The 25,853-nt window shown below is 43.5% G+C and overlaps 1 protein-coding gene across 1 annotated transcript; it reads right to left on the bottom strand.

The window, feature by feature from the left end:
* Positions 1-86: 86 nt before the first annotated feature.
* On the bottom strand, positions 87-24,290 carry fn1a (fibronectin 1a). The gene is made up of 49 exons (XM_088314960.1): positions 23,993-24,290; positions 23,066-23,191; positions 22,814-22,951; positions 21,938-22,069; positions 21,628-21,765; positions 20,893-21,051; positions 20,316-20,513; positions 20,010-20,192; positions 19,747-19,923; positions 17,169-17,324; positions 16,767-16,895; positions 16,470-16,613; positions 13,939-14,060; positions 13,686-13,854; positions 13,210-13,395; positions 12,821-12,949; positions 12,593-12,682; positions 12,326-12,520; positions 11,501-11,779; positions 10,957-11,220; positions 10,792-10,886; positions 10,224-10,392; positions 10,063-10,149; positions 9,781-9,972; positions 8,453-8,725; positions 8,257-8,371; positions 8,026-8,102; positions 7,844-7,933; positions 7,489-7,755; positions 7,278-7,394; positions 7,013-7,177; positions 6,714-6,869; positions 6,502-6,615; positions 6,147-6,416; positions 5,756-5,967; positions 5,430-5,517; positions 5,043-5,225; positions 4,857-4,946; positions 4,543-4,734; positions 4,364-4,453; positions 3,780-3,888; positions 3,472-3,691; positions 3,203-3,373; positions 2,968-3,106; positions 2,675-2,842; positions 1,735-1,860; positions 1,446-1,552; positions 1,212-1,331; positions 87-954 (listed from the first exon to the last, which is right to left on the bottom strand). Exons 1-49 carry the CDS (start codon positions 24,123-24,125, stop codon positions 886-888), a joined length of 7,518 nt encoding a protein of 2,505 aa, XP_088171086.1. The 5' UTR covers positions 24,126-24,290; the 3' UTR covers positions 87-885.
* Between the last annotated feature and the right edge of the window lie 1,563 nt (positions 24,291-25,853).

Raw genomic sequence — 25,853 nt, 5'->3', positions numbered from 1 at the left:
TAGAAGTAGTTCCCAGTTTTAGTAGTAGTCGTAAACCCACTGTACTCAATTCATCTCACATAGAATTAAAAAGAATCAATGGAATGTTGTATTTGTCAGTTTATTAAAAAGATCCACAGTAGTTCAGTTCGGCACCAATCATTAAAAAAAAGTGTACAACCCTGAAATAGCATTGAACAAAATGCCTGAATAAAAAGGGATAAATAAAAGAAACAAAGAAGAAGAAAAAACCAAGAAAAGCAAACAATTCAGAAATGAAAATAGCTCTCACCTGAAATAACGGTGACATTTTCAAACGACAGATTAAACATTTTCTTTTTTGGTCAGTCACCTTTGGCTTTTTACTCAGCTTTACATAGAGAGGAAATTTTAGTGTGCCGCAGACGAGCAAGGTGTTGGGTGGCATTTAATAGCATATCACAATGAGCAGTGCTTATCTTTTCTTTACCACAGTTAGACATTCCTATCCCCTTCATTACAAAACACAATTTTGGCATATGCTTAGAGACCAACTAAATACAACGATAATTGTGACAGACCCTTTGCGACTTATTGGAACATCTTTGTGACTTTAAGATATTAAAACAAATATAGTAGAAAATGACCTGGTGCAAAAGTACTGTGTCATATGTGAATGCATTAAATCTACCTCTGTGGTCCGGCAGTTTTGTGTCAAAAAGGATTCCAAGGCAAAAATGTCTGCTTTGATTGAAGAACCAGCATAAAGAATGTAGTCTGGATCTTTAAAAAAAAAAGGCACAGTTTGCTGGGAAATAGTCTTAAGGCGCTAATGTGGTGAAGGCACATATGTGACAAGAGGAGGTGTCCATCTTGAAGTGGTCTTTGCTGTAAGGCTTCGGAGTTCTTCATTTACCGACCGATTCTCTACTTTGAGGGGCTTTGAGCATCTGCAAGCAGTTCGGGACTCAAACATTCAATTGGGCAATGGATGTTCTGAGAGGGGAGAAGAAGAAAGGACAAAATATAGGTCAAGAATTTTATGTTACAAAGATCATGAAAATTATCATTACTCAAACAATGCTGCTTTTTGGAACTGTTCACAATTCTCTCTAAATATGTTAGTAGCAAAAAAATCTAACTTTCGGCAGAGATCTACCCAGTGAAGCTTCAATCTTATCTCATTAGATGAGTGATGGCTGCAAGGCTCGTACGAGAGAATTTTGCAACGATGATCATATTTTAATACTGACCAGTTTGCGTCGAGCATTTTCTCTGTAGCGATCAAAGACATCGGAGTGGACAGGCTGAAGCAGGTCAGCATCCACGTGGGTCTGCGCCCCTGGCCTTCTGCAGTTTTCGCAACGCCAGCCCTGAGATTGTTAACATGAATCAGTCGACCATCATGTGGCCCACAAAAGCTGCGGCTTGAGTTTCCATAAATATGCACAAGAAGACACACTTTATTGAAATACTCGGAAACCCACCTGTTGTCCGCCGTAGCAGGTGCAGGTGCAAATGGCTCCCAGGTATTCTTTCTGCCACTGGTTTCCAACACGGTACATTTTGCCGTCATCGTAACATGTGGAGTCATCTGTTTGGAAAACGTTGTTTACGTTTAATATGACATGCAACATTAATGAGTCAATAAAAGTACTTCTACTGTACAGTGAACTCGCATTTATCGCAAGCAATATGTTCAGAAATTTAGAACATTGAGCTGCTATTCCCATTTCACGCCTGTGTTTCTGTTTGTGCTTGTGTGTCCACACTCACGGGGTTCACATTTAAATTCTCCTTTGCCATTGCCCAGGCAGGTGCAGCTCATCATGTGACCGTTCTCGGCATGCCGATCCCACTTCTCGCCTATGCGGTAATTGTTGCCACTGTCGTGGCACCACTCTGAAGGAGAGAGAGGTTATGGGAACGTTGGAGAGAGAGAATTAAAAAATAAAAAATAAAGTCTGGGTGACTGGTGGAGTTGTATGTTTAAAAATGTGGGGAGATGAAAAGTACAGACAGAATACAGTGACATGTTTCTGTAATTCCAGCTGGTTTGCAGATAGATGATGAGCTTGGTTTTTGATATCATGCAAGCTGTTTGGTCAATACAAACAACTGAAGTGAGCTTGTGGCTCGTGTTAGCCTCGCTTGGCTTTCTGCACTCTTTCATAAAAAATATCATTTTTACACACAGAGGCAGCAGCGCAGACATCAACATGGGCAGACAGACACGTCTGTGAGAATCCCTCAGTTCAGTGGCAGTCCTAGCTTGAATGGCGCCCACGTGTCGTAAATGCCGAAAGACGCCACAGCTTGAATTGTAAGGACATAATGCGCATAAATATCCAATTTTTGAATTACCTTGTCGATAATATCCATACTGCCCATGCTGAGAGCTAGAAAAATTGCTGCACATAAAATTATGCAATTTTATGGCTTGGTTTAAACATAGCTTTTTGGGAATTTATAATACGTGGGAGGAACATTCTGTCCTTGGTGAAGATTTTTTTAACGAGCCTCATAAGGCTAAGCTATCTATCAAAACTATCAGAGAAAAAAAAAACAATTAAAAAAACTTTTATATCACATTTTCAGTGACTTGAGTCCATTATATAAATTCCTAATTGGTTAAATCACATAGAATTTGTTTTAATTCCATGGAGTGCTGCCTGTTAGCAAAGCATGCTGCTCTGGGTGTTAATAAGCCACTCACTGGATGAATCACACCTAAAATGGCCGCTGCCCAGACCCAGACAGCGACACCACAGCTTGAAGCCCGTCTCAGACATGCGCTCCCATTCTGAGCCCACCTCCTGGTACGTGTGCGTGAATGTGTCATAGCACACGTCGCGGTTGGTGGAAATGGGGATGTCCCCTGGAACTAAGAGGGAAGAAAAATAACCACAGGATGTGATGATTATAGTCTTATATCGATGACATCACGGACGTCTGTGCGATCATTTGTAGGGAGAAATACAATGAACATATTTTTGGACTGTACTGTACCTGCGTTGCCAACGGTTACAACTTCCTCCAGGACCTTCTCTTTAGCCCCGCCTCTCATGGCCTCCACAATCACATTATAGGAGGCTCCAGATGTCAGTCCAATCAGAGTGGCACTATTAGAGGAGCCAGGAAGACGCATCTATGGGGAAGACAATTCAAATTAATCGAGCAATTACAGCCAGCGTTCCATCTCGCTTTGACGGAATTGAAAAGGTCTAATATTGAATTTTGATACCTGAAAGCCTCTTTCCTCCATATGTGTAATGGGATTACATGACACCTCATATTCTGAGGTGTGCGGGATGGGCTGCCAAGAGATGGTGGTGATGGTCTGCGCTTCTTGGGGCAACTCGGTCTCATTGTCAGGGAAACCAAACGCAAGGCCCGGCAAACGTGTTTCGCTCACCTGCCCGAGGAAAGGCACATGAAACACAACATCGATTGCGGTCACCGCAAGTAGACAGGAGAATTAAATGCAGTTGTTTTTGTTGGTAAATAAGACACCTTAACCAAGGGCACTCTGTTTCCATCAGGGCCTGCCACGGGAATATAGACGAGAGGTTCTCTGAGAATTGGTCTCTGGTTTTCTTTGGGTCCACCATGAGGGCCGAGAAGTCCATTGTTGGGGCCGAGGCTCTGATATTCGGTGTAGATGTGCTGCCCCTGCTGTCCTGGTCGGCTCTGGCCACTTGTACCAGCCAAGTGGACATGGTTCGAGTCAAAGCTAAATGCATAAAAAAATTTAAAAGAAGTTTGAGAGAGCAAAACAATATCTCTTTTTTTTTTTGTGAGTGATTCAACATCCTTCATACATCTTGTCATTGAAGGATTCTGGGACGTCCAAGATGTCAGTGGTGGGTCGGTGAGAAACAGGAAGCTGAGGCAGCTCGGGGACCAGTAATGAATGAGTGGGAGGTGGCTCTGGTGGAGCACAAAAAAAAAAACAAAGTCAACAGAGCAAACAAAAATGTACATCGCATCCAACTGAATTTTACTGCAGGCGGGGTTTGCACACTGGTCCTGGTCAAGCAACAGGAAATCCAACAATTAATATTTCTACTAATATACTGTTGTGAGCTCATCTTAGCGGTTGAATGTTAACTTGCAAAGCGTTAGCCAGGCTGTGTGTTTCATGCCGTAGCAGCTCGTGGATGTACGTGCTTATGACGTTAGAGTTTGTTCAATAAAACGATTGATAGTGCAGCGGCGGCCGCCTATCCTTGCCCACTTGTGGAGACAATTTATTATGTTCTAATTAGAAGTTCAAATTTTTTAAGTGTGAAATGATCCCAAACTTTGAAGCCAATGAAGTCATTGCTGAATCGTTTGAATTCTACTTGAAAGTTTTCTTGCAAAGTGACATCAACAAGTGCAGGTGGATGACGAGTGTACTTACGGGTTCTGCCTTTGCCCATGAGAGGGATGCTTCTCAAAGTGTTTTGCAGGGCAACAATCTTAATGACATATTCCGTTCCTGGTTTCAGACCTGTGAGCAGACATTCAACACGATATTACTGTTTTCTAATCTTTCCCTTTGTTAGTGTGAGTTAAATTGGAATCCCTCTCCCCACTCACCGTTGATGATGGCGTAGGTCTGGCTGGAGTGTGGTCTGGGGAGGACTTCTTGAGGCAAACCCCCGGCCGGCTCATAGGTTACATAATAGCTGGTCACGCCCGGGCTGCGGGATCGCTCCCATGAAACGGAAATGCTGGTGGGGTTCAGGGAGGTAAACTGCATATTGGTGGGAGGGCTGACCACCGGTTTGGCTGAAAAAAGATTGAAGCTAAATTGAAACTCCTCTTGATCTGTACGTCAGTACTCATCTTATTCTGGCTCACGTCAAGCACTATTCTAGACTGAATCGACGGAATAAAGGAGTGATGCTTACCTGTGGAGGCAGTGAGTGTAAGTGGTGCACTGCGGCCATTTCCTTTCAGTGTATAGATGTTGATCTTATAATTGGTACCAGGCTCTAGCCCTGTAAACATAGACCAAGTCACATGAAGAACCAATTTTCAATGAAGATTGCTCTCCGATTCTGCATGTTCATATCTAACAGCAAATATCGCTGTACCTGTGATCGTATACGAGCGCGAGTCGCCGCCGATGGTCCTCTGAATGGGTGTGAAGCTAGTAGAGAAAGTGGGAGTGGCCTCAATCAGGAAACCTGAGATGACATCTGTCTTGGAGCGCCAGATCAGCGTAATGGAGGAGTCGTTGACGTCAGTGATGCGCACGCGGCGAGGGGGGCTGATATCTGTAATGGAAAAAGAAGGTCAGAGAAACGCTGATAGGGAGAAAAACAAAGTGTTTTTTTTCCTGCTTTGGATAAACAAGAACCTGTGTGCTTTTTTTTTTTTTTTTAATAAGACAGGAATGTTATATGACAAAAGATGCTGTTTCTCCAGCTTTGAAAATATGTTTATTTGTAGGCTTGAAACAATGTTTGAACAAAACTCACTCTCTAGTGTGGTCACCTCTCCTTGGACAGGCCGACTGGTCAGCGAGTTTTTCAACGCGTACACGTGGACATCATAAGTAGTTGCAACCTAGGAGAAGAAAAATTGTCACTGTAATTCTGTAATGAATAGAAGATAACTATAACTTTCAACCTGGTGTTGATAAAAATGACCATTAAATTTTAGCTGTAACTCAAATTCGACTTTTACATGTATGAACCAATATACACAACAGTGGGACAATAACACTTATTGTGGGTACTAGCAGTCCGAAGCTATTATTAATGCTTAAATGAGAATTCCCGACTTTCATAAATTAAACATTCACCATGAGTCCAGTGATGTGGGCCTTCGTTGCGTCCGGGGCCAGATTCATCTCCTTGGTGGGTCCGCTCTTGTTTTTCGGGTTCACAACAACACGGTAGCCTGTGAGACCTGTCTGGCCGGTCACTCTGTTTTCTTGACCTGGCACGGCCCAGTGCATGGTGAAGGATGTGGGGCCGACCTGGGAGAACTGGAGGTTGGTGGGGGGTGAGATCCCTGTGTTGAAAGAGTAGCAAAACAGTTTCGGCATGAATTATGTGAGATGGTGATTTAGAACCCAAAACGGGCAGCATAGAACAAAGGCTTCACACAGAATTAAAACCCAAATTCATCAGTAGATTTGCTCTCCAAACACATTCCGTGGCTTCTGAATGCAAATAATGAAAATCTCAAACCTGTAGCTTGAGTTCCAACCAGTGCGGTGCTGGCCGTGTCGTCATGCAGGGCGATGACCTTCACAGTGTATTCAGTGCCTGGCTGCAGGCCATAAATAACGGCGGACTCAGCATCTCCTCGAGGAGAAGGGCGCAGCTCTCTTTCACCCTCCTCAGAGCTGGAATACAAGACCCGGTAAGCGGTAACAATTCCATCGGGACTGTCCCAGCGAATCCGTAAAGAAGTGGAGTCGATGTCGGTGAAGGTCAGATCCTTGGGACGGTCTACATCTAAAAATGAAGGAAAGTGTTCAAATCATATGCTGCAAAACAGCAGGAAAATGCAAGTTGTTTGGTCGATAAGTAAAAGCCTTACTTGTAAGAGCGTTCACCACCAGTGGAGAACTCTCTCCATCTTGTCCCAGAGCATAAACACTAAAAGTGTACTCGACTGTTGGCATCAGGCCGGAGAAAGTCATCTCTGTTTGGTCTGGATGAAAAGCACGAAGGGAGTGATAAGCACGTAGAAAGACATTATTTAGAGCTCGTCAAGTTTACCAAAAAAAAAAATCTAAAATGTGATATTACCTGGAGCCACAACTTCAGTGAAAGATGAGCCCTGTCCATTTCTGGGGACTCCGGTCACCCTGTAACCCTTGATTGGGCCATGAGCGGGGCTCCACCTCACAGTGACACTGTTGTCGTCAACGTCCATCACCTTCATGTCAGAAGGGGAGTCAACTCCTGAAACAACAAATGAAAAAATGAAAGGAGGAAAGAGTGGTTAGGATGTGATCAATGGCAGAGGAAAGATGGAAGCGGTAGTTTTTGGTTCCAACAACAAATACTGTACAAGTTTGTGTGTCCGTGTGTGTGTGTTGGTGTACCTGTTCTGTGTGTGACATAGATGGGAGTGCTGGATGCGGGGCTGTCTCCTCGGCCAGTTACAGCATAGACGGTGATGGTGTAGTCTGTGCCAGGCTGCAGGTTGGAGATTGTCGTGGTGGACTGAGAGCCAGGCACGGTGAACTCCTTAGGATTACTGTGGCCTCCTGAATGAGAGGACAGAAATGGTGATGAAAGGAGTGACTGGGAAGTTACACACACGTTGACTTTTTGACAGCATAAACACAGTCGAGAAGATAAATCTACCTGTCTCGCCATGAGTGATCCTGTAGTAGCGCACAGTGACAGGAGGGGAATCCCATCGGATGGTGATGCTGGTGGGGGTGGAGTCGAGCACTTCCAGGTCTGTAGGAGCGTCAGAAACTGGAGAAAAAGCATAAAGCCACATCAAATCAAATCAAATCATGAAGCAATACAATCTCAGGTGTCCGATGAGGAGAACAACATGATTTCCTACTTGTCTTCTGGTTTCCACTCAGCGGCAGGCTCTCCTGCGTCCCACTAACGGCATAGACGTTAACGAGGTAATCAGTATCTGGAGCGAGTCCTGTCAGGGTGAAGTGGTTTCGAGAAGGGGGTAGCCTCTCGTCCTTGGTTCTTCCACCGCTGGTCATCTGGTAACGAATGCGGTAGCCCGTGATTTTGCTCTGGGGAGCCAGCCAGTGAATGGTGAAGGAGGTGGTGAAGATCTCAGAGAAACGCAGAGCGACTGGTGAATCCAGAGCTGAAGAAGGTTGGGAGTGAAACAATTCTGTCAAATCAAATCTGCATCAATACTAACTCTTGGGTCAACCAGAACAAGCAAGACTCACTCGTTTTGTGGGTTCCGACAAGGGGTGAGCTCTCTCTATGCTCATAAACACACACCACGCTTACCAGATACTCTGTGTTTGGGAGCAAATCTGTCCAGAGCGGGAAACAATGTTGAAAAAAACCCGCTTTCCATTCTGTGGTTCTAAGATGCTGTATAATTATTGCTTTAGATCCAACTTACTCCTCAGCACAACATTGTTCATCGTGCCATCGACGCTGGTTTCTGTAAGGTCCTCGTCATTGTCAATGGGATGGTACCTAGAGAAAAAAGACCACTAATGACCTGTTGAGGACATACAGTGCAGCCTTAAACTGCTTAAAACAAGCAATTATCTTTAAACCTCTTGATGGATTTAGACACAAAATCTAAGAATTCACGTTGCCGAATGTTAAAAGCATTTAATGTTCAAACCTAATGAGGAAGTTGTTGATGTCAACCCTGTTGGGGACGCGTGGTGAGACCCAAGTGACTTCCATAAGGTCCGGCCCAACTTGACCAAAGCCCAGATCAGTGGGGGCCGGCACAGCTATGGAAAACAGAGTAAACACAGATCACCTATTGGCTCTCGTGACAAGAGGCTGAAGTCATAAAATGCGCTTTTGCTTACAAGTCTGTTGTGTGACCATGGTGGGTTCACTCTCTCCATTCTCCGTCACGGTGATCACACTAATGTCGTAGTCGATACCGGGTTCCAACCCGTAAACCGTATAATGTCCGGTCGCTGGCATAACTATGTCTTGGAAGATAGGCACGCTCTCGCCCGCCGCCACCACGATGATTCGGTAACCAGTGATGGCTGTGGTGTTGAGTGGAGACCAGCGGAGACTGATGGTGGTGTCACTAACGTCGTCGAAGCTGAGGTCGGTTAATTGGGGGATCTCTGTGATCGGATGGTTTGAGGGGCGGGGTGGGAAAGAACAAGAAAACACAAAAAGAACACCAGACAAACAGAAGATGGAGTCCAGAGAAAGGGAAGTGGTTGATCATGAGGGCCACAACGTGGATGAGTAAAAAGACAAAGAGACAAAAAGAGGCAACGGTCAAAGAATAGCTAATATAGTTCAACTTCCAGTATAGTGAGATATGGATTCACCATATCACACCAATGGAAGATATTTGTTGCTGCTTTTTGTAAAATATGCAGTGCGTACATTTATTAGACCACCTTATGTATAGACTAGACCCGGTCCAAGCAAAAATATTGCGGTTTTACAGTATAGCAATTACAGCTCTAAATGTACGGAATTTTTGGAAATTACTGGAAAATAACTTCTTCCATTGAAATGAAAGAACTCTGCAGGTAATTGGTAAATGTAAGCAGAAAATAAACAGTTGAATTGTAGTACAACAGTAAAAGTACTCCTCTGCTCTTCTCCGCTTTGTGCAGTGAAGTCAAAGCGGAAAGGAACTGATGCTAGTTAGCTAGTTAGCTAGTTTTCTGCCTTGCTACACCTCTTGTATAAAAATGCTTTTTTAAATGAATGTGAGTTTTTAAAACCTTGGAACCTGTAACTGGATCATGCCTAATAGAGACTATCTATCGTCACCAAGTGCTTTAATTCAGACTCTTTCAATTTCAATCGACAGAACTATAAAAATGTATCTACCATACAGTGGTCTAATAAATTTCTTAATCACCGTATTTTACAACCACACATCATTAAGGCATTATAAATCCACGATAAATCCTTAATCCATAAAGATTTGTGTAACAAAACAGTTGGCACTGTTTGGTATTATTATGACGGCAACTTTAGTTAGTTGAGAATAGCATTATAACGTGTTAATGCCAAAAACATTAACTGTCAACTTGGTAGTATAAAAGCTTTGCTGGACAGAAAGGGATAAAATAACAGAAAGGACCCTTAACTCAGAATGTCATATCAAAGTTGTGGTTCACCTGACTCCCTTATTAAATCTCACAATCAAACTCACCTGGAGTGATGGTTGTTGATATTGGAACACTCTCCATGTCATCCTTAACCGTAAATACGCTGATGTTGTACTCCACTCCAGGACTGAGGTTCTCAAGGGTCCAAGAGTTCTCGCCAGCCCGCACAAACTCCTCCACGCTGTTTCCCTGCTGCCCGTTGGTGGGAGCGCATGTTACTCGATAGCCAGTGATGTCTTGGGGTGGAGGGAGTTGGAAGTAAATTATCATTTTTAATTTTTTTTAGAAGATTTATCAGTTCATGCACATGTTTTTTTTCCCCGAACCTGGTGTACTTGCTCCATTCCACTGGACTGTAATGTCTCCAGTGCCTGAGTTTGAGTCCAGGTGCAGGTCAGTGGGAGGCGACAGAGCTGGTGAGAAAAGTCAAATAAATCATAGAGTAAAGAGAGAACAGAGAATACAATATTTAGTGGCTTTCACTCACGTGTGACGACACGGCGCGTAATGGGGGTTCCTTGTTCTTCTCCGTTAATGACGGGTTGCACACTGTAGGTATATTCCACTCCGGGAGTCAGACCGGATACGTAAATGCTTCCTGAATCTGAGGTCACGTTTCGTGGGGCTTCTCCGCCCTGACTGGGGCGTACTGTCAACTGAGATAAATGAACGCATGGTCAGCACGGCACAGAAAAGCCGCAGACGTGCGTTAGGATACAGGAGGCAAAGGTCAGAGGCCAATGTTTTCCCAAGAATACGGACGAAGCGCAGAGCATTCTCATCACTCGTGTGACATATTTGGACCCATGTGATTATTCCCAGAGGTCTGAAGTTCCAGTGTTACTCAGGGACAGATGCGCTATTTAAACCAATAGAAGCATTTTAACCCTGATGCTTTGACTGACAAGTTTAACCCGTCCGTGATCACACTTGTAACTCAAAACACATCTCAAGTCTATGCGTCTTGGCCACCATCACCTGAGACGGAATATTTATGCGGTATCTGCTGTGATGTGCTGGCATGTTTGTTCAAGAAATGAGGCAAGTATGCATACCTTGTAGCTGACGCGTGGCACAGGAGTCCAAGAGATTATTATAGAAGTGTCAGTCACATCAGTGCTGAAGTGGGGAGCGTTACCCATTGGTGGGTCTACAAACACAAAAGCACATTTGGGTCAATGTCAGGTCATCGACCAAGAAATAGTGATCATAGTACTCACTAGTGGTAAACACAGCGGTCTCTCCTTCGCTGAGTGTGTTGTCTTGTTCTGAATGAAGTGTAGCAGTGTACATTGTATCTGGCTTCAGGTTGAGGAGCGTGTAGTGGGTGAGTCGGGGCGGCAGGCGAAGCTGCTTCGGGTTGGAGCCCTCAACGGTGAGGAAGAGACGGTATCCGCTAATTTTGGCTCGTGGGGCGAACCACAGAATCACAGCACTGTCCTCGGTCACGTTGGCAAAATGGATATCGGTTGGAGCATCAGGCTCTGCAAAAAGAGATGTTAAAGCCGTTAAGGTTTGGAGAATTATTTGCAAATGCATAATCACAAATTGGAGCAACACAGACACTATTAGGACAAGAGTCGCTGGAGATTCATTAAGTGAAATCCAACCTGATGGATGTCGTTCCCTCCTCCCATCCATAAAAATAGATAAAATAAGACACGACTCGAATGCAATCTTTGCTCTCATAATCGGTGACTTTAAACGGAATGTCCCAATCCAGTGTTTCAAAAGTGTGCATTCTGCAAAATGTTTCCTACTCACTTGTGATGTGCTCCCCAATAAGTGGTATGCTCTCCTCTCCATTGTGAATCGTGTAGATATTGAAGCGGTACGGCGTTCCGGGCTGGAGGTGGGTCACTTCCATGTAGGAGTTTTGGCTGACGGGTAGAGTCATCTCTCTCTGAGGAGAGCCAGACTCGTCCACTGGGACCACGGTGACCCGGTAACCTGAGACGTCGCCAGCTGGCCCGGACCAGGTCAGAACTATTTTCTTATCTGATACCTCGTAAAACTGCAGGTCTGTTGAGGAGGCTACTTCCTCTGTGGACAGGGAAAAGACACCTGGTGTTAGGTTTTCAGAATGAAAAGGAAACTTTGTGGGGGTTGAAAGAAATCTGCTTAAAACTTTGCTTGAGCAAATACCAGGTAAAGAGTTTGAATCAAATGAGGTAATGGCTTAGGAGTGGCTCTAAACAGTCAACAAAATTGGACAAAAAACACGCCACAATTTGTCCACTTGCCATCTGTAATAGCAGATTGAGACTTCAAACATGGCGGTGCACTCTCAAGCAGGTCCCACATCTTTATTCCATCACACAGGTTATGCAAACTCATTCACACATACGCATCTGCTTGACCGGGCCAACGACATGTTGGACCTGGCAGAGAGGAAAATTTTACGTTCTTCTTGTCAATCAGAACTAAAGTGCACCAGCTGTGAAGTCTGTGACATCACTTTCCTTTGGAAAACGATCTCAAATTGACTGTATTAGGTAAAGGAAACATAAATAATAAGGGTTGGCTGTTTTAAGGCTTTCAAATCACCAAGCCAAAGCTCATTCTTAGAAATGTCACACATGCAGTCACCTGGCAGTGGATCTCCAGCGGTGTTGACCTGCACAAAAATAGGCTCGCTCTCCAAGCTGTCCTCCACTGCGTAGATGCTAATATTGTACAAGTTCCCCGGCCGTAGGTCACTCAGGGTCACAGACGTTGCTGTATCAGGAAGCGTCAGCTCAGTGCTTTCGCCTTCTATGGATGGGGTGTAGACGACGCGATAGCCTGTGTGGATGAAAAACAATTTGGTCATGTGCATGGATCGGCTGGAAGTGACTCTCGTGCCAGTGGTCATACCAGTGATGGGAGCCAGTGGTTTATCCCAGCTAATCACAATCGAAGTTTCTCCAATATCCTCCACTTCATGTTCAGCCGGGGCATCGGGAGCTGGAACATGGAACAAACGTACAGTAAGATCTTTTCTTTGCTACGAAGTGCATTCAAGGCAATAGTGCAAGTACTTGAAAAAGAAAAAGTGCGCCTCCGATGAGATAAGAGCAAATGTATAGCAAAGTATGCACTCACCGGTGGTTTGTGAAGTAGAAAGAATGAGGTTGTCCTCTCCGGCATCAGTCACCTCGTAGACGTTAACTGTGTACTTTCGCCCAGGAAGCAGCTCATTGATGTTCACTGATGTGGCCGTATGGGGAAGGTCTGCCCGGAATATACACAAACATTTGGTCAACATAAATAAACCAATTGTCAACATCCTCGAATTCATGTGGTTAAGGGGAAGCAAATAATCTCAATAAATAACTAAAACATGCAACGCGGTACAATTTTACGCTAGTTTTTGCTCGCATTTTTATTTCATGAACTTAAAACGATATCCTGGAAAATCTTCCATGAAAGAGCTTGATTATTTTGCGGCATAGGAATGTTCATGACGATCAGAGTTGTTGTACCATACTTACCGAGAACCACTGGCTCCCCGGTGCTCAGTCCCTGCTCGTTGAGTTCATACTCTACTCTAAAACCGGAGACCGTGTCGGAGGCAGAGACCCAAGAGATGACGAAGCTACTGGAGGTAATTTCTGTCACCGACTCGGAGGTGTCCACCACGGGTGGAGGTTGGGTGGTCTCGCCTTGTGATGTCGCCACTGTGAGAGGGACAGAAGAAAGAGTCACAATTTTGAGAATGTGAAAAAAAGTTGCAAATATGTCCTGAAAGAATTTGGAGTTGTGGAAAAAGTCGGAATTAAGTGGTGAAGAAATTAGTTTCATTGTATTGAATAAGGTGAATATGTTGTTGTTCGAATGGTTTGAATACATGGAGAATGTTGGAAAAGACTAGAACGTCAAAAAAATGGCGTAACAATATATCCCTATTTGTAAATAATTCTCTCTTCATCATTCGCACAGCAGACTGGACTGGACTCTCTCAACTCACATGATCCATAATGCGTGGTGAAGTCAAAGCGTGTGATCTCCTGCCGTCCGAACCGCAACACACTGATCAGTTGACCTTCGTAGGTGATGCCCGGTTTCAGTCCAGAGATGGTGTAGGAGTTAAGATGACCTGGGATCAGCACTTCCATCCATGCGTTGTTGCTATTTTTCTTTCAAAAGGAAAACAATCAAATGCTATCAATGCTTGCTCAACCACGGTGACAATTGAAATCCAATCTGAATGTCACACTCACCACTCTCCATTTGAGGATGTATTGCGTGATGTGAGCAGAGGGTGGAGCGTTCCATTGAATCGGGTGGGAGTTGGGTTGGTTGCCAGATTCTGTTATGATCACCTGGACAGGACGCTGACCACCTAGAGGGGAGATGGCAGGAACACGAAGGTAGAGAAAACAGGCCGATCAATATTTCATAACATGACAGAAATTCAAAGGGCAAGATCATCCAATTTCAATATTATACGATCAAATATTAGATTACTTGTCTACACAAGTGCTCACTAATCTCCTCTGCAAAAAGGTATGTGGTAAGAATTTCTTCCAGGAAAAAAAAAACAAAACTAAAATAGCACACAACTGTCAGATTCCAGCCCGGACCTCAGCAGCCATATGGGAGAACATTCGAATATCTTGCTCTTCTATTTACCCGTCCGTCTCGACCAGCTACTCAATGACCAGGGAATAGAGAAAACGACCGTGGGAAAATCTAAGTAAAATTCCGATCATAGACCAAATGATCAGAAAAAAAATGTTCTGATGATGATTATGAATGTCTGCAATTGTGTCGCGGCCAGTCTCGGGTGTTGCCAGCCTTTCATTCAAAGTCAGTTGGGTTAAGCCCCAGCTCACCCAAGAAACAAGAAACACATTGAGCATCTTGCCCAAGTTCCAAGCAGCTGATGGTCAATTTGCGTAACGTGGGTCAAAGAGCAGCTGAAAATGGAACCATTATGCATTTGTTAGGATTCCACATCAGAACGGCCTCATAAAAAATCCCATATAGCAAGTGATTATTTATCTCTTGGGTGTCAAAACGGCACACCCATCATAAGTATGTCGACGTGCACTGATACGAAACGCTCTCCACCCGCTGAGGTTTGCCGTCTTCTGCCGAAAACCATTGAGCATCTGCCCCACATCTGTGAAAACAAGTTGCCCGATAGCCTGGAATACCTTGTAGTAGTGGGAGTTCCGATTGAAAAAGTATATTACGTCATCGCTGGCGAAATCATTCAAATCACATCTGTGATTTACTGAAGTAGAAATAGCAAGTATATAAAAAGCACATAAACAAAAGAAGCCCAACATGTTTCCTGTGAGGGAAACAAAAAGAAAAGACGGTGTCATGTCATCTTGCAGCATAAGCCAAGTGGAGAGCGGATCGGACGTAACCTCTGTTGATAGAAACTGGTAGCTTCTATAAAGAACTGAGGCTGCTCTCCACTTTTCCAAAGAGCAGACCTGTAATCAAGGTTTCCGAGCAAGTGGCTCGGTTAACCAGACGTCCTCGCGCGTACACAGACCTCAAAAACAATCTGGGACCGATTAAAGACTGCTGCGGAGCCACAGGCCACTGACGAGTGGAGGGAGGATTCCGCTGATTCCCAAGTGTAACACACGTCACATAATTAATTTGCATTTAATGTCGTGTGTGTACAATAACATACATAACACACGCACATAACTTTTAAGTATGGTGCTATATAATGGCTCCTGTTTTTTTACATTTTCAAAATATAGTAATCATGCTAAATTTACTTGTAATAAAATTGGTTTATTTAACTAATAAAAAAAAAGTAATTCTAGAAAAGAGTGAGTTCCATTCCAGTGAAAAGAGCAATTAAAGCAAATAACCCTTTTAAAGGATCTTATCATAACGGAACTTAGTGAGCATTCCCATCGGGCTTTCTTTCTTTTTACCTTTTATGGTTGCAGCCCGACTTGGAGACCAGACTTCACTCTCACTTTTAAAAGCCAGCAGCGTTGCATGGCACACACACTCACACACACCCCCACACACCCCCCCCACGCACGAATACACACCACAGCTGGTTGCCATTACGGCCAGTTACATCTGAAACGTGCCCCACATTTTTTTATCCCTCGTCAACCTGCATATGACCAAGATGTAAAATGCAAGGTATACCTCACACAAATTTCTTGGCTGATTTTGGCTCGCGCTAATGTTCATAAATTAGCAGATGACTTTCACGGCTAACAGTGTGTGATGAAGTATTGCTTAACCAGATCTAAAACTCTTTGACATGTTTGGTTAAAACTGAAATAATGGAGAAAATGGATGAATGTAAAATTGTCCTTTCAGACATGCAAATTTCATTGCGTCTGTGTGTGTGTGTGTGACACGCATGCATTCTACTTTCTGTGCAGCTGTTCTAAAGGCAAGGGGAGGTGCCACATGCTCGCTGGAACAAAGGATCCAAAAGTGTGTGTGTGTGCGCACATGTGTGTGTTTGGGGAGTTGCAGGGGAGTAACGCACACGCCACCGATCTCATTCTGTCACACATCAAAGTCAAGGGCCGCCCTTTTAGATGTGATTTATGACACTCACTTCTAATGTTAGTATCCCATAAATATGACCTTTACGAAAATAGAAGACTCAGTTTTGATTGACAGTCAGACAGATATTTTCGGAGTAATAGTAGCTAAAATAAAATAGTAGCGATAGAAACACATCTCAGTAAGATCCAGTGCAGCTCTATACTACAAACACCACTTTTAAACAACCGCCATGAAAGTATCTTACCAGGATAGGACTGCTGAGGTTCACAGCTGAGCTCGCCGATGCCGTTGCCATAGCAATAGCACTTGTACATGATACCATGGATGACTTTGTCCCAAGACTCGCCAATCTGGTAGAAGGCTCGTGTCTCTGGCTCCTGGCACTGGTCTGCGTGCAGGTACAACAAGGGGTTGGAAATTTGAAGATGCATTTCATAGAAAACTTTCTTATTAGTTGTGGGCGCGTTCAGATGGGTTAACCTCCAGATTTCCTCTTCACTTTGGAATTCCTTAAACTTTTGCAAGCAGAATTTCAACCCACCAATAGCGTCGCACTTCCAGCGGCCACGCCCCTGTCCAAAACAGGTGCAGTTCATCGTATAGCCTTCTTCATGTTGCTTGGTGAAGGTCTGGTTCACCGCATAGGTCAGAGTATCCACAATACACTGGTCTGAAAAAAACAAAGGATTGCTGTCAAAAAAAAAAGTCTTGCGAGGACGTGAGCAAAGGCCAAATGAAACGTCTTTCATGGCTGCCGAACATCTGGCATGCGTGTGCGTGAGTGCAGGTGCAAGCGGAAAACCCGTAATGCACAGGTGTGAGTACTCAGCTTTGACCTTCTGACATGCAGCTCACTTTACGTCAGCCACGACCTTTCAACTTGTCACTCATGTGATATCAGTATTGCTCAGAGAGGCCACATTTGCAGCCTCGAAGCGCATACCTTTAAGTTGGGAGTAGGCGACACAGCTCCATTCTCCTCGGCCGTTGCCCACACAGGTACACCGCATCATGTGACCCAAAACGTCATGCCGTTTGTCCCACTGGTCCCCGACGCGGTACATAAGCCCTTCGCTAGTTGTGCACACCTCTTCATGGGCTGGAAGATACAAGTGAAAACCGGGATGCTGATTCGCCGAATAGGGACCGAGGAACATCTGTGTTGTAATGACCAAAAAACAGAAACATCTGTCCGGTGTGCTTGTTAAGGAATGATTGTGTGTGTTCAACATGTGGTCCACATTAAACGGAGATAGTTAAAGAGTACGCTTGCCTTGACGACACTCATCTTTATGCCAGTGTTTGAATGTGATAAAGTTGTCCTAAAAGTTAAACACTATATTATGTTCATGACGGGACTATTTTGGAGCCAAGTGAGCATCACGTGTGATGAAAACAGTTTAGGTGTTGTTACAGCCCGTGTGACGGTTAAACAGGATACACACAGACAGTATTGAGAAATTTGCACATTTTTTTTCCTCCTCGTCGTGTGGGGTTGCTCACATTTTGAACAGTGTATGGAATAATCATCGCTAAAATGTAGTAGTCATCAGTCATTATCGCTTCATACCCGTAAATGTAATTTTGATTGTAAAAACTCAGGTGATACCATTTTCGATTGGCTGTTACATGTGCGATGTGGCCCACGGTCGGCCGCTTATTAAAAATAGCTGCAAAAGCCCGCACATTGAGACACTTCAATCGTGTTCAGCCACATCGCATTGCAGTGCCTTAAGTGCAGGATGCCGGCGTGCTATCTAAAAATCATACCGTGGAAGAAATCGCGCTAGAATTGTTTGGCTCAGTCTAAACAAGCAACACTATAGTTTCATAGGAGCAGGAGGAGATAGTACATCTGCTGCGTTGGAATGCAGCCAGGAGATAGACCTGCTCTGAATCCGGACCGACTGGCCTCTAAAGGCGCCGCTGGCTTGAGAATTTTTAACTCAAAATGATTGATGGGGGATTTTGGTCTGTTTTTGTTTAAAATGCTTCCCTCAGTAAAGTATGCATTTACTGCACCGCAATTGCTGAAGGCATGCCAAGGTACACCTTTCTTTGTGACTGTGCAGACTGTTTCGGATTCAGACGAACTCTTACATACGGTTCAATGCTCACAGCGGCAAAATCCCATTTTTTTTTTAGATTCAGATATGCACATTATTGGTCATGGTGCTGTTTTTCAGTGTATTGAGTCAGAATGAGAAACTATTTGATGCAAATTGTTCCTGATGGTTACGAACTGTTTTCAAAAGACCACATGGCTGACACAACGTTGACCTTTTCAACAAGTGCCGTAGCCAAAAAAACAGCGGGGGGTGTTGAGACTCTTTTTAGCATCCACCATTAACATCTCAATTACAATGTTTGTTTTGATAGTCTTTGTGAAGTCATTAAAGTCCGAATCAAAGGCCCCCTGCTGCGCAAAGGCAAACAACTCCGCTTTCTTAAAACTTTGACAGGCTGTTTTCTTAACAACTGGGTGTTGGCCAAACTTCAGCCCTGAGATTTATAGAAAAGATTCATGGGAAAATAAAACGCTGAATTGAATTACAATATGATCCAATTGAGATGAGGATGCGTTCATTGGCTGGGACTTTGCAAAATGTAATTATCACAAAAGTGAAGTGATTACATCACACGATGTTACCTCACTGTTGCAGATGTTTCCAGTGTTTCCTTTCCACTTTTTTACAGTCTGCTGCCAGACTATTTTATCTCCCATCTGCCAACTTTGAAGTCCAAGCAGCTTTTGATGTAGGCTAGTTCCCCACAGATTTGTTGGAGGATAGCGCTCAAAAGATTTGTTTGGGATTCACTCTCCATGCTAACAAAGGATATAGTTTCACCGTGAGGCTACGTCCAAGTTTTTAGCCATGGGACTCATGTTGATAGCTTGGTCACCTAAGTCGCCTGAGGGGGGGGACTGACTTTCATTTTACGTGCCGCTCCCATCATCGGTACCATTTCATTAGTACTTCACAGACGTTGGCGTCAATAACCTCCTGGTGTTTCATTGCTTTCAGCGCCTTTTGTTGCCTGCAGAGCTCTAACTGACACCAATTCAACAAAACAACACTTCCCTCACAAGCCAAATGACTTCAGTTTGCCGAGGGGCAAGGTGTTAAAGCTGAAAACAAGATTCAGCCAACTCTTTTTAACTCCACCCTGTTACGAGCTGACATGCGAATTGAGTTACCCGTCACCTTTTTCAGACAGGGAGGAATGTTTGTCGTCTGGGAGCATGATTGGAATTAGATTGGCTAATTATATTCATTGGGTCCGTGGCAAACAAACTCAAGTGTTGAGAAAATTAAAATAAGTATGTGTGTGTGTTTTTTTTAAGAAACATATCTGGCTTGCAGACATTTCACAACATTTGGGAAATTATGATTTACAATTGTCCCATGTCTGCGAGACACATTTAAATGTGTCTTTCATTGCCTTTGTTTCACAGCGACGAAGCGATTCCAGCCCAAGCAGATGGCTTTGCTTCTCGTCCAGTTTACACTCCCACTCACCAGCCATGGGGCAGAATCCGAAGCGCTGTTCGACATCATAGTCTGTTGTAGTGCCGCACCACTTCATGCCGTCTCTGCGTCCGTCTGCGGTGCAGTCAGTGTAGTTCCGGCCGTTGTACAAGTAAGGGAATTGGCACAAAGCGCCGTTTGAATTGCCGCCCCTGGTTGCCACGATTACTAGGAAAGAAGACAATGTCATTTGTTTCCGGCTTCCCAGTTGCTCCAGAAATACTGCAGTTTTGGCAGTTTCATTCCTGGCTTACCATTCTTCTCTGTACAGAAAGAATACTTTTGTTCTGTCTCAAAGTCAGATGAGATAGAACACCACAGCTGTCCATCAGCACGCCCATCGGAGGTGCAAGCGTGGTAAGTCTTGCCCTTGTAGACAAAGGGGAAGACACAAGGCTGACCTCCCGAGTTGCCCCCATACACTGGAGATGGGCCATCTGGATGAAAACACAACCATGTGAAAATGTGGTAGGAGACATATTTATTATTACTTAACGGGCACTTGAAGCTGTAATTTAGAAAGGACAGTTTGATTCACGTGACTAAACAGCAAAACTTACCCCACTGTTCACAGCTGACGCCATTGCCCAAACACGTACAGATCATCTCTTTGCTTCCTTGACTCTTAAGCCAGCGCTGGCCAACAAAATAGGACAGTCCGGAGTCAGTGCGACAGGGGCCTTCTTGCGGAAGCTCGGGCAAGGGGGCCGGCTGGTAGATGGCAGGCTGAATATTAGTGATCACGCGAGAGCCGGTGCCTGAAATAGAACGTGGGAATTAGGTCAGGGGGCAAGAAACCATGTTAAAACTGTCCTTTATTAACTTTAATCATTTTTGGAGGGAACACAGTGCTTTTCTTTCAACATCTTGTAGCACATTTTTCCCTGCTTAACGCTCTCCTGTCTTTAGGTTTTTTTTTTTTTACCCTCTTTTCCATGTCTGTGTTGCCCATGAGGTCATGATCATGAGTTACAAGACATGTCTTTCTCACATCAACACTTGGCTCCCCCCCCCTTCGACACGTCTGTCTCTGTTATACATTATTCTCTCAGCATGGGGAGCAGGAGTGGGGTGCAAAAACAAAAAAAAAAAAAGAAAAGAAAAAACGAAAAGCACAAGGATATCATCAGTTCTCACCCAGGCCTGTAGTGTGAAGTGAGGCATGTCTCTCACACTTCCACTCCCCTCGGCCGTTCCCGGTGCACAGACATTGGAGCAGGTTGCCTCTGGCGTCCGTCTTAGTCCAAGTGTCGCCAATACGGTAGGAGCTCAGAGTGTCCTGGTCGTTACAACGATCTGGAATAGATGCGAATAATTAATCATAATCCTGATGGACAAAGAAATATTCTTAGAATTACGCAATAAAACAATCTATTCACTTTGGAATTATGGCAAAGTATTACTTGCTTTACATTAACTTTTGCACTGGCAAAAAAATAATAATATAAAATAACATAACTAGTAGAACTATTCATTCTGGAAATATTCCATTGATGTAATATTTATGGAATTTATACTTTGTTTTTTTTTAAAAAAACTCTTCAATCCCGTGAGTTTACACGCACAGAAGAGATTGATGTTTGGCATTTGAGAGGCAGTAGAGCGCACAACACACATGTGACTTGCTCAAAAATAATCAGCAGAAATTCTTTTTTTTTTATTTTGCTCGCGTGACGCACATTCAGGCATTCGCCCGTTTGTGACAAAATGAAAAAACAAAGACAAGTTTGATTGCAAGGAGTCAACATGGGAACATAAATGGATCAGTGAGGGAATTCTCAGAGGTCACTAGCAAATTAACTCAAAAAATTAAAATAAATACAGAAAAGTTAAGTGGTGTAATTATTTAAATCTAGGTCAGGGATGTCTTACTTCTGGATGTGCATGTTATGCGGCCACTTCCTTCTCCCAGACATGTGCAGTCCACAACCATCCATCCCTGGTAGGGCTTCTCCCACGTTTCCCCAACAACATAGGATGTCCCCGCCGTGTTGTCATAGCAACGCTCAGCTGGAGGACACACACACACACACAAAATATTAATATCACTCGTGTTTACTACATGACTCTAACGTGGATACACTCTAACCTGACATTAACGAATCATCCTCCGTGTCACCATCCAGTTAGTCACAACCGGGGTGTGTTTGTGTGTGTGTTTGCTTGCGTGTGGATGACTCACCAACAGGCTTGCAGGTCCATTCTCCTTTGCCGTTACCCAGACAGACACACTCCAGCATGTAGCCGCCTGTCTCGTGAGGTCTCCTCCAGGTGTCTCCAATCTTATACGAAGCCCCGTCCTCATGACAGCGATCTAGACGGATGCATGCAGGTGTGTCACTTCCACAAAAAGAATGACTAGACATTTAATTAACCACTAAACAGTTTTGAGAGAACTGCCGGGATAAAATGGAGATTAGAAGCAAACGCGCAATAAAAATGTTCTCTACTAAATGGCATATTGGAAGTTAAGGTGATGAGCGGTTAGACTGCTATAACCTTGAAAGGCTGATGCAATGTTGTATAGTCGATTCATCGACTAGTCGATTGTGACAGTTTTCCTCCTCCGATCAGCTCTGAAAGCAATCAGGGCCAACAATCCTAAACGTGAAACCGAATCCGCTCACAAATCAAATCAGATTAAGGTCCTTTAAAGCCTTTTTAAAATTTATTTTCCCAAAATCTCTTTGTGCTGTATATTGTTTTTGTCATTTTAGTAAACTACTTCTTATTTCTTAACTTTACTTTATATGTATTTATCTTTTTTGCATGCAAAAGCTTTTAATTCGCTGTGTTTGTAATTGTGAAGCACATTGAGTTACCTTGAGAAGCTTACTTGCCTTGCCTTACAATGTCTGTCATCTCAAGCACACCACACAATAGAAAAGCATTTGGAAAACACATGACTTTTTTTTTTTTTTTAATTCATTCTGTGTGGAGTCTTTAACAATTTAAAATATGGTTAAGATGTTAAAAACCGCTATGCGCAAGCCGGAAAGTGTGGTTCTGTGGTGTGAACAATTAACAGCAGCACTTCCTGTGGATGGGTCCAACTTACTGCCGATGGTGCAGCTAATTTTCCCCCTGCCAGAACCGATACACGTACAATCCCAAATCATGCCATCCTTGGGTCTCTCATATGTTTCTCCCACCGTGTAGTACTGCTGGTTGATCTTATCATAACATCTTTCTTCAGCTGAAGGGGGAGACATAAGAGGAGAAGGTTTGTTTGTTTTGTCTCAGATGGTGAGATAAATAAAGACAGACTTGCTGATAAAATAACACAGCAGGCACACACATGCTAACTCACCTTCAGGCTTGCTTATGCACTTAATGCCGGCGACTCCGTTGCAAGTGCACACCAGAGTGCTGCCCAAGTACTGCCGCTCCCACTGGTCGTTAATGTTGTAGAAATGACCGTTCTCTCTGCAACCATCTGGCAAGACACGAGAAAAAAGCAGGTAAAACAATGCTGGGTGGTTGCTACAAGCTGGAAGCAATAAGCAGGCATCTAAAAAAAGGCGAAAGTCCATCTGTCTACAATATGCGAGAGGAAAATACACTCAACTTGTACACAATGACAAACACTGTACCTGATGCCGTGGGAACAAACTCCTGGATCGAGTTTGATCGCAAAAACTTTAGAAACCACTAACACCTGCAGTACACTGTCATTTAGAACCAGAACCAGATAAGACCCCCTGTCTGTGAATTTTACCCAAAATGCGTTAAGTTGACTTCATAAGGAGCCCCGACATTGTCATAAATCATTTGGCACTAGGTCAATATTATTTATGCATTCAGATGAAAAACATTTTATTGTTAGATACGACTCTCCATTGTCTGTGAAGTTGACCCCAGACGTGTTAAGTTCACTTCAAAAGGAAGCCCTGGCAAGGTAATACCGTAAATCATTTGCAGCAGGGACAACTACTGTTTTTCCACTTTTACTGCCCACCACCCACAACCACTTGGCTCTTTGTTCACAATCTCCGTCTTCCATTAACACTTCAGTCTCTCTCCAATATTCCACATAATAACTGTTTTCTCCAATATTCCACATAATAACTGTTTTCTCCTTTGCAATGTTTTACCTTGGTGAAACTATAAAACGCATACAAGCATCTAGATTAGCAGGATCCTGATTATCATGTAAGTGACCTGGTATGTTAAAATGACACATGGAGGCAAATTACTCAATTACGATGCGAGCAGAGTGGAAGAACCTGAAACTTACCCTGGGACACCGAGGGGACGTGATGCTGCTGCGCCTGTCTTCGGTTCTTATGATTCCCCTTGGGCATGCAGTGCACTGCGGTCCCGATGCACAGAGCAACCAGCACCCTGGCGGCTATGCTTCGACCGGACATGCTTTGTAAGTGTTGCACTTAAATGTCACCAGAAGAAAGTGGACTCCCAGTGCAACAGAATTCGGCGATCACGTTCTGCCCCTCTCTGGTGCGTGGCCCCAGTGTGCAGGTTAGCAGAGAGTGGGAGTGATTTATCTGACTGGGCAAGGCTGAGTCGCAACTGGAGGAAGGAGGGAGGAGGTTCGACCAAGAGACCGACAACCCACGCAGTGGTCGGGTAACATTTCCATAGTGGGTGAGGCAAGATTCCGCTTAATACGCAGACTCGTTTTTACTATCGAACAGACGAGAAAACCGTTTACTCTACTTAATAGTTGAACAGAAAACCAATTAACGTTTTAATATAACAAAAATTTACATACCTGAAAAGCTTTTTAAAATTCCAATAATTCTCACCAACAATCACTTTGCTGAATCAACACAAATCCATGTATGACTGAAAAGTAAGTTTGGCAGCAAGGTCATTTCTGGTCATGTGACGCCATCAGCGGGCAACTTGTTGCTAGGTAGGAATTGTAGAAAAAACCTGATGCCTAAAGCCAATTAAAAAAAAAAAAGAATTAAATTAAAGAGTGAGACTCTTTGAAAGTCAAACTAGGGGATTGTGTAAAAGTAGCGAACATAATAATGGAAAAAATATATTTACATATTCATATAATCCATATTTATTGATTTACTTATTTATTTTAGAAATGTCAACAGTTACTTTAACTGTATTTCATAATCAGTGGTGTTATTTAATAAAATCTGACAAGTGTAAAAGCCCTCTGTTGTTCTTAAATGTGCATTTCCTTGAGCTGGGTACACACGCAAACAATTTGGCCTAATTTGAGCATTTTTCCTCTCTTCTGGTCAAAGTTAGCAAATGCCCGTTATCAGTGGTCGCAAAAGAATATCCTGTGTGATTATCTTGTACTATACAAGGCAAGGAAGCTTTATTAATATATATAATTTCATCCACATAGAAACGAGTTTCACATAATGAAAAGTACAACATTTAAAAGCATTTACAAAGAAAAGAGTTAAAGACATTTAAAGGCAACATACAGAAATGAAAATCAGATTACTAAAATGACTAAAAGTACGTACAGTGTAATGGAATGTGTTAGAGAATGTTTTTTCATACCCTATCTGCTCAGAGAATATTAAACCTGTTCAATATGTACAATCACAAATATGTATGGCCAACTCCGAATTCGACTGAGGCATGGACTCCATGATTGTGGCGCAAAAAGGAACTATATTTCTGTTTTCTCACGTTTTAAAAATCGGTACGTGTGTGCCGCATTCAATTGGGCAACCGATATACATTCTTAACTGAAGGGCACTGATGCTGTGCAGATTGCTGGTTTTTCGGTTTTACCATTAGGTTATGTCATCTGCAGGAATTGGGTCACATGGCGTCAGTGTCTCGAAGGACTCCAGTAGTAGCCCAAAGTTTGAATATCTGGAAAGCGTTTGCTGATCCTGATCCAAGTTATGGGGAAGCCGAAGACTGTACCAGCTGGCTTGAGCTGGACAATTTGGCCTTCGCAGTGCAAATTAAGCAAGCTTCACACTGGAGTCCAAGTCATCTGAAACACTGTTGAATATGTGCCACTATTAAGTGTCGTCGACTGTTGTTTGTGGTCAAATATGCAGGGTGTAAAAAGAAGTAATTGATATCTTCAGACCAGTCATTGTACAGTTGGATGTACATTATTGGCGTCTCAGGAATGTTTTTCCCCT

Source organism: Idiotropiscis lumnitzeri, chromosome 14 (assembly GCF_059441095.1).
Source record: "Idiotropiscis lumnitzeri isolate Australia: NSW breed Sydney's pygmy pipehorse chromosome 14, RoL_Ilum_1.0, whole genome shotgun sequence".
Taxonomy (NCBI): domain Eukaryota; kingdom Metazoa; phylum Chordata; class Actinopteri; order Syngnathiformes; family Syngnathidae; genus Idiotropiscis; species Idiotropiscis lumnitzeri.
The sequence above is the reverse complement of the archived record's forward strand: the minus strand, read 5'-3'. Positions and strand labels throughout refer to the sequence as shown.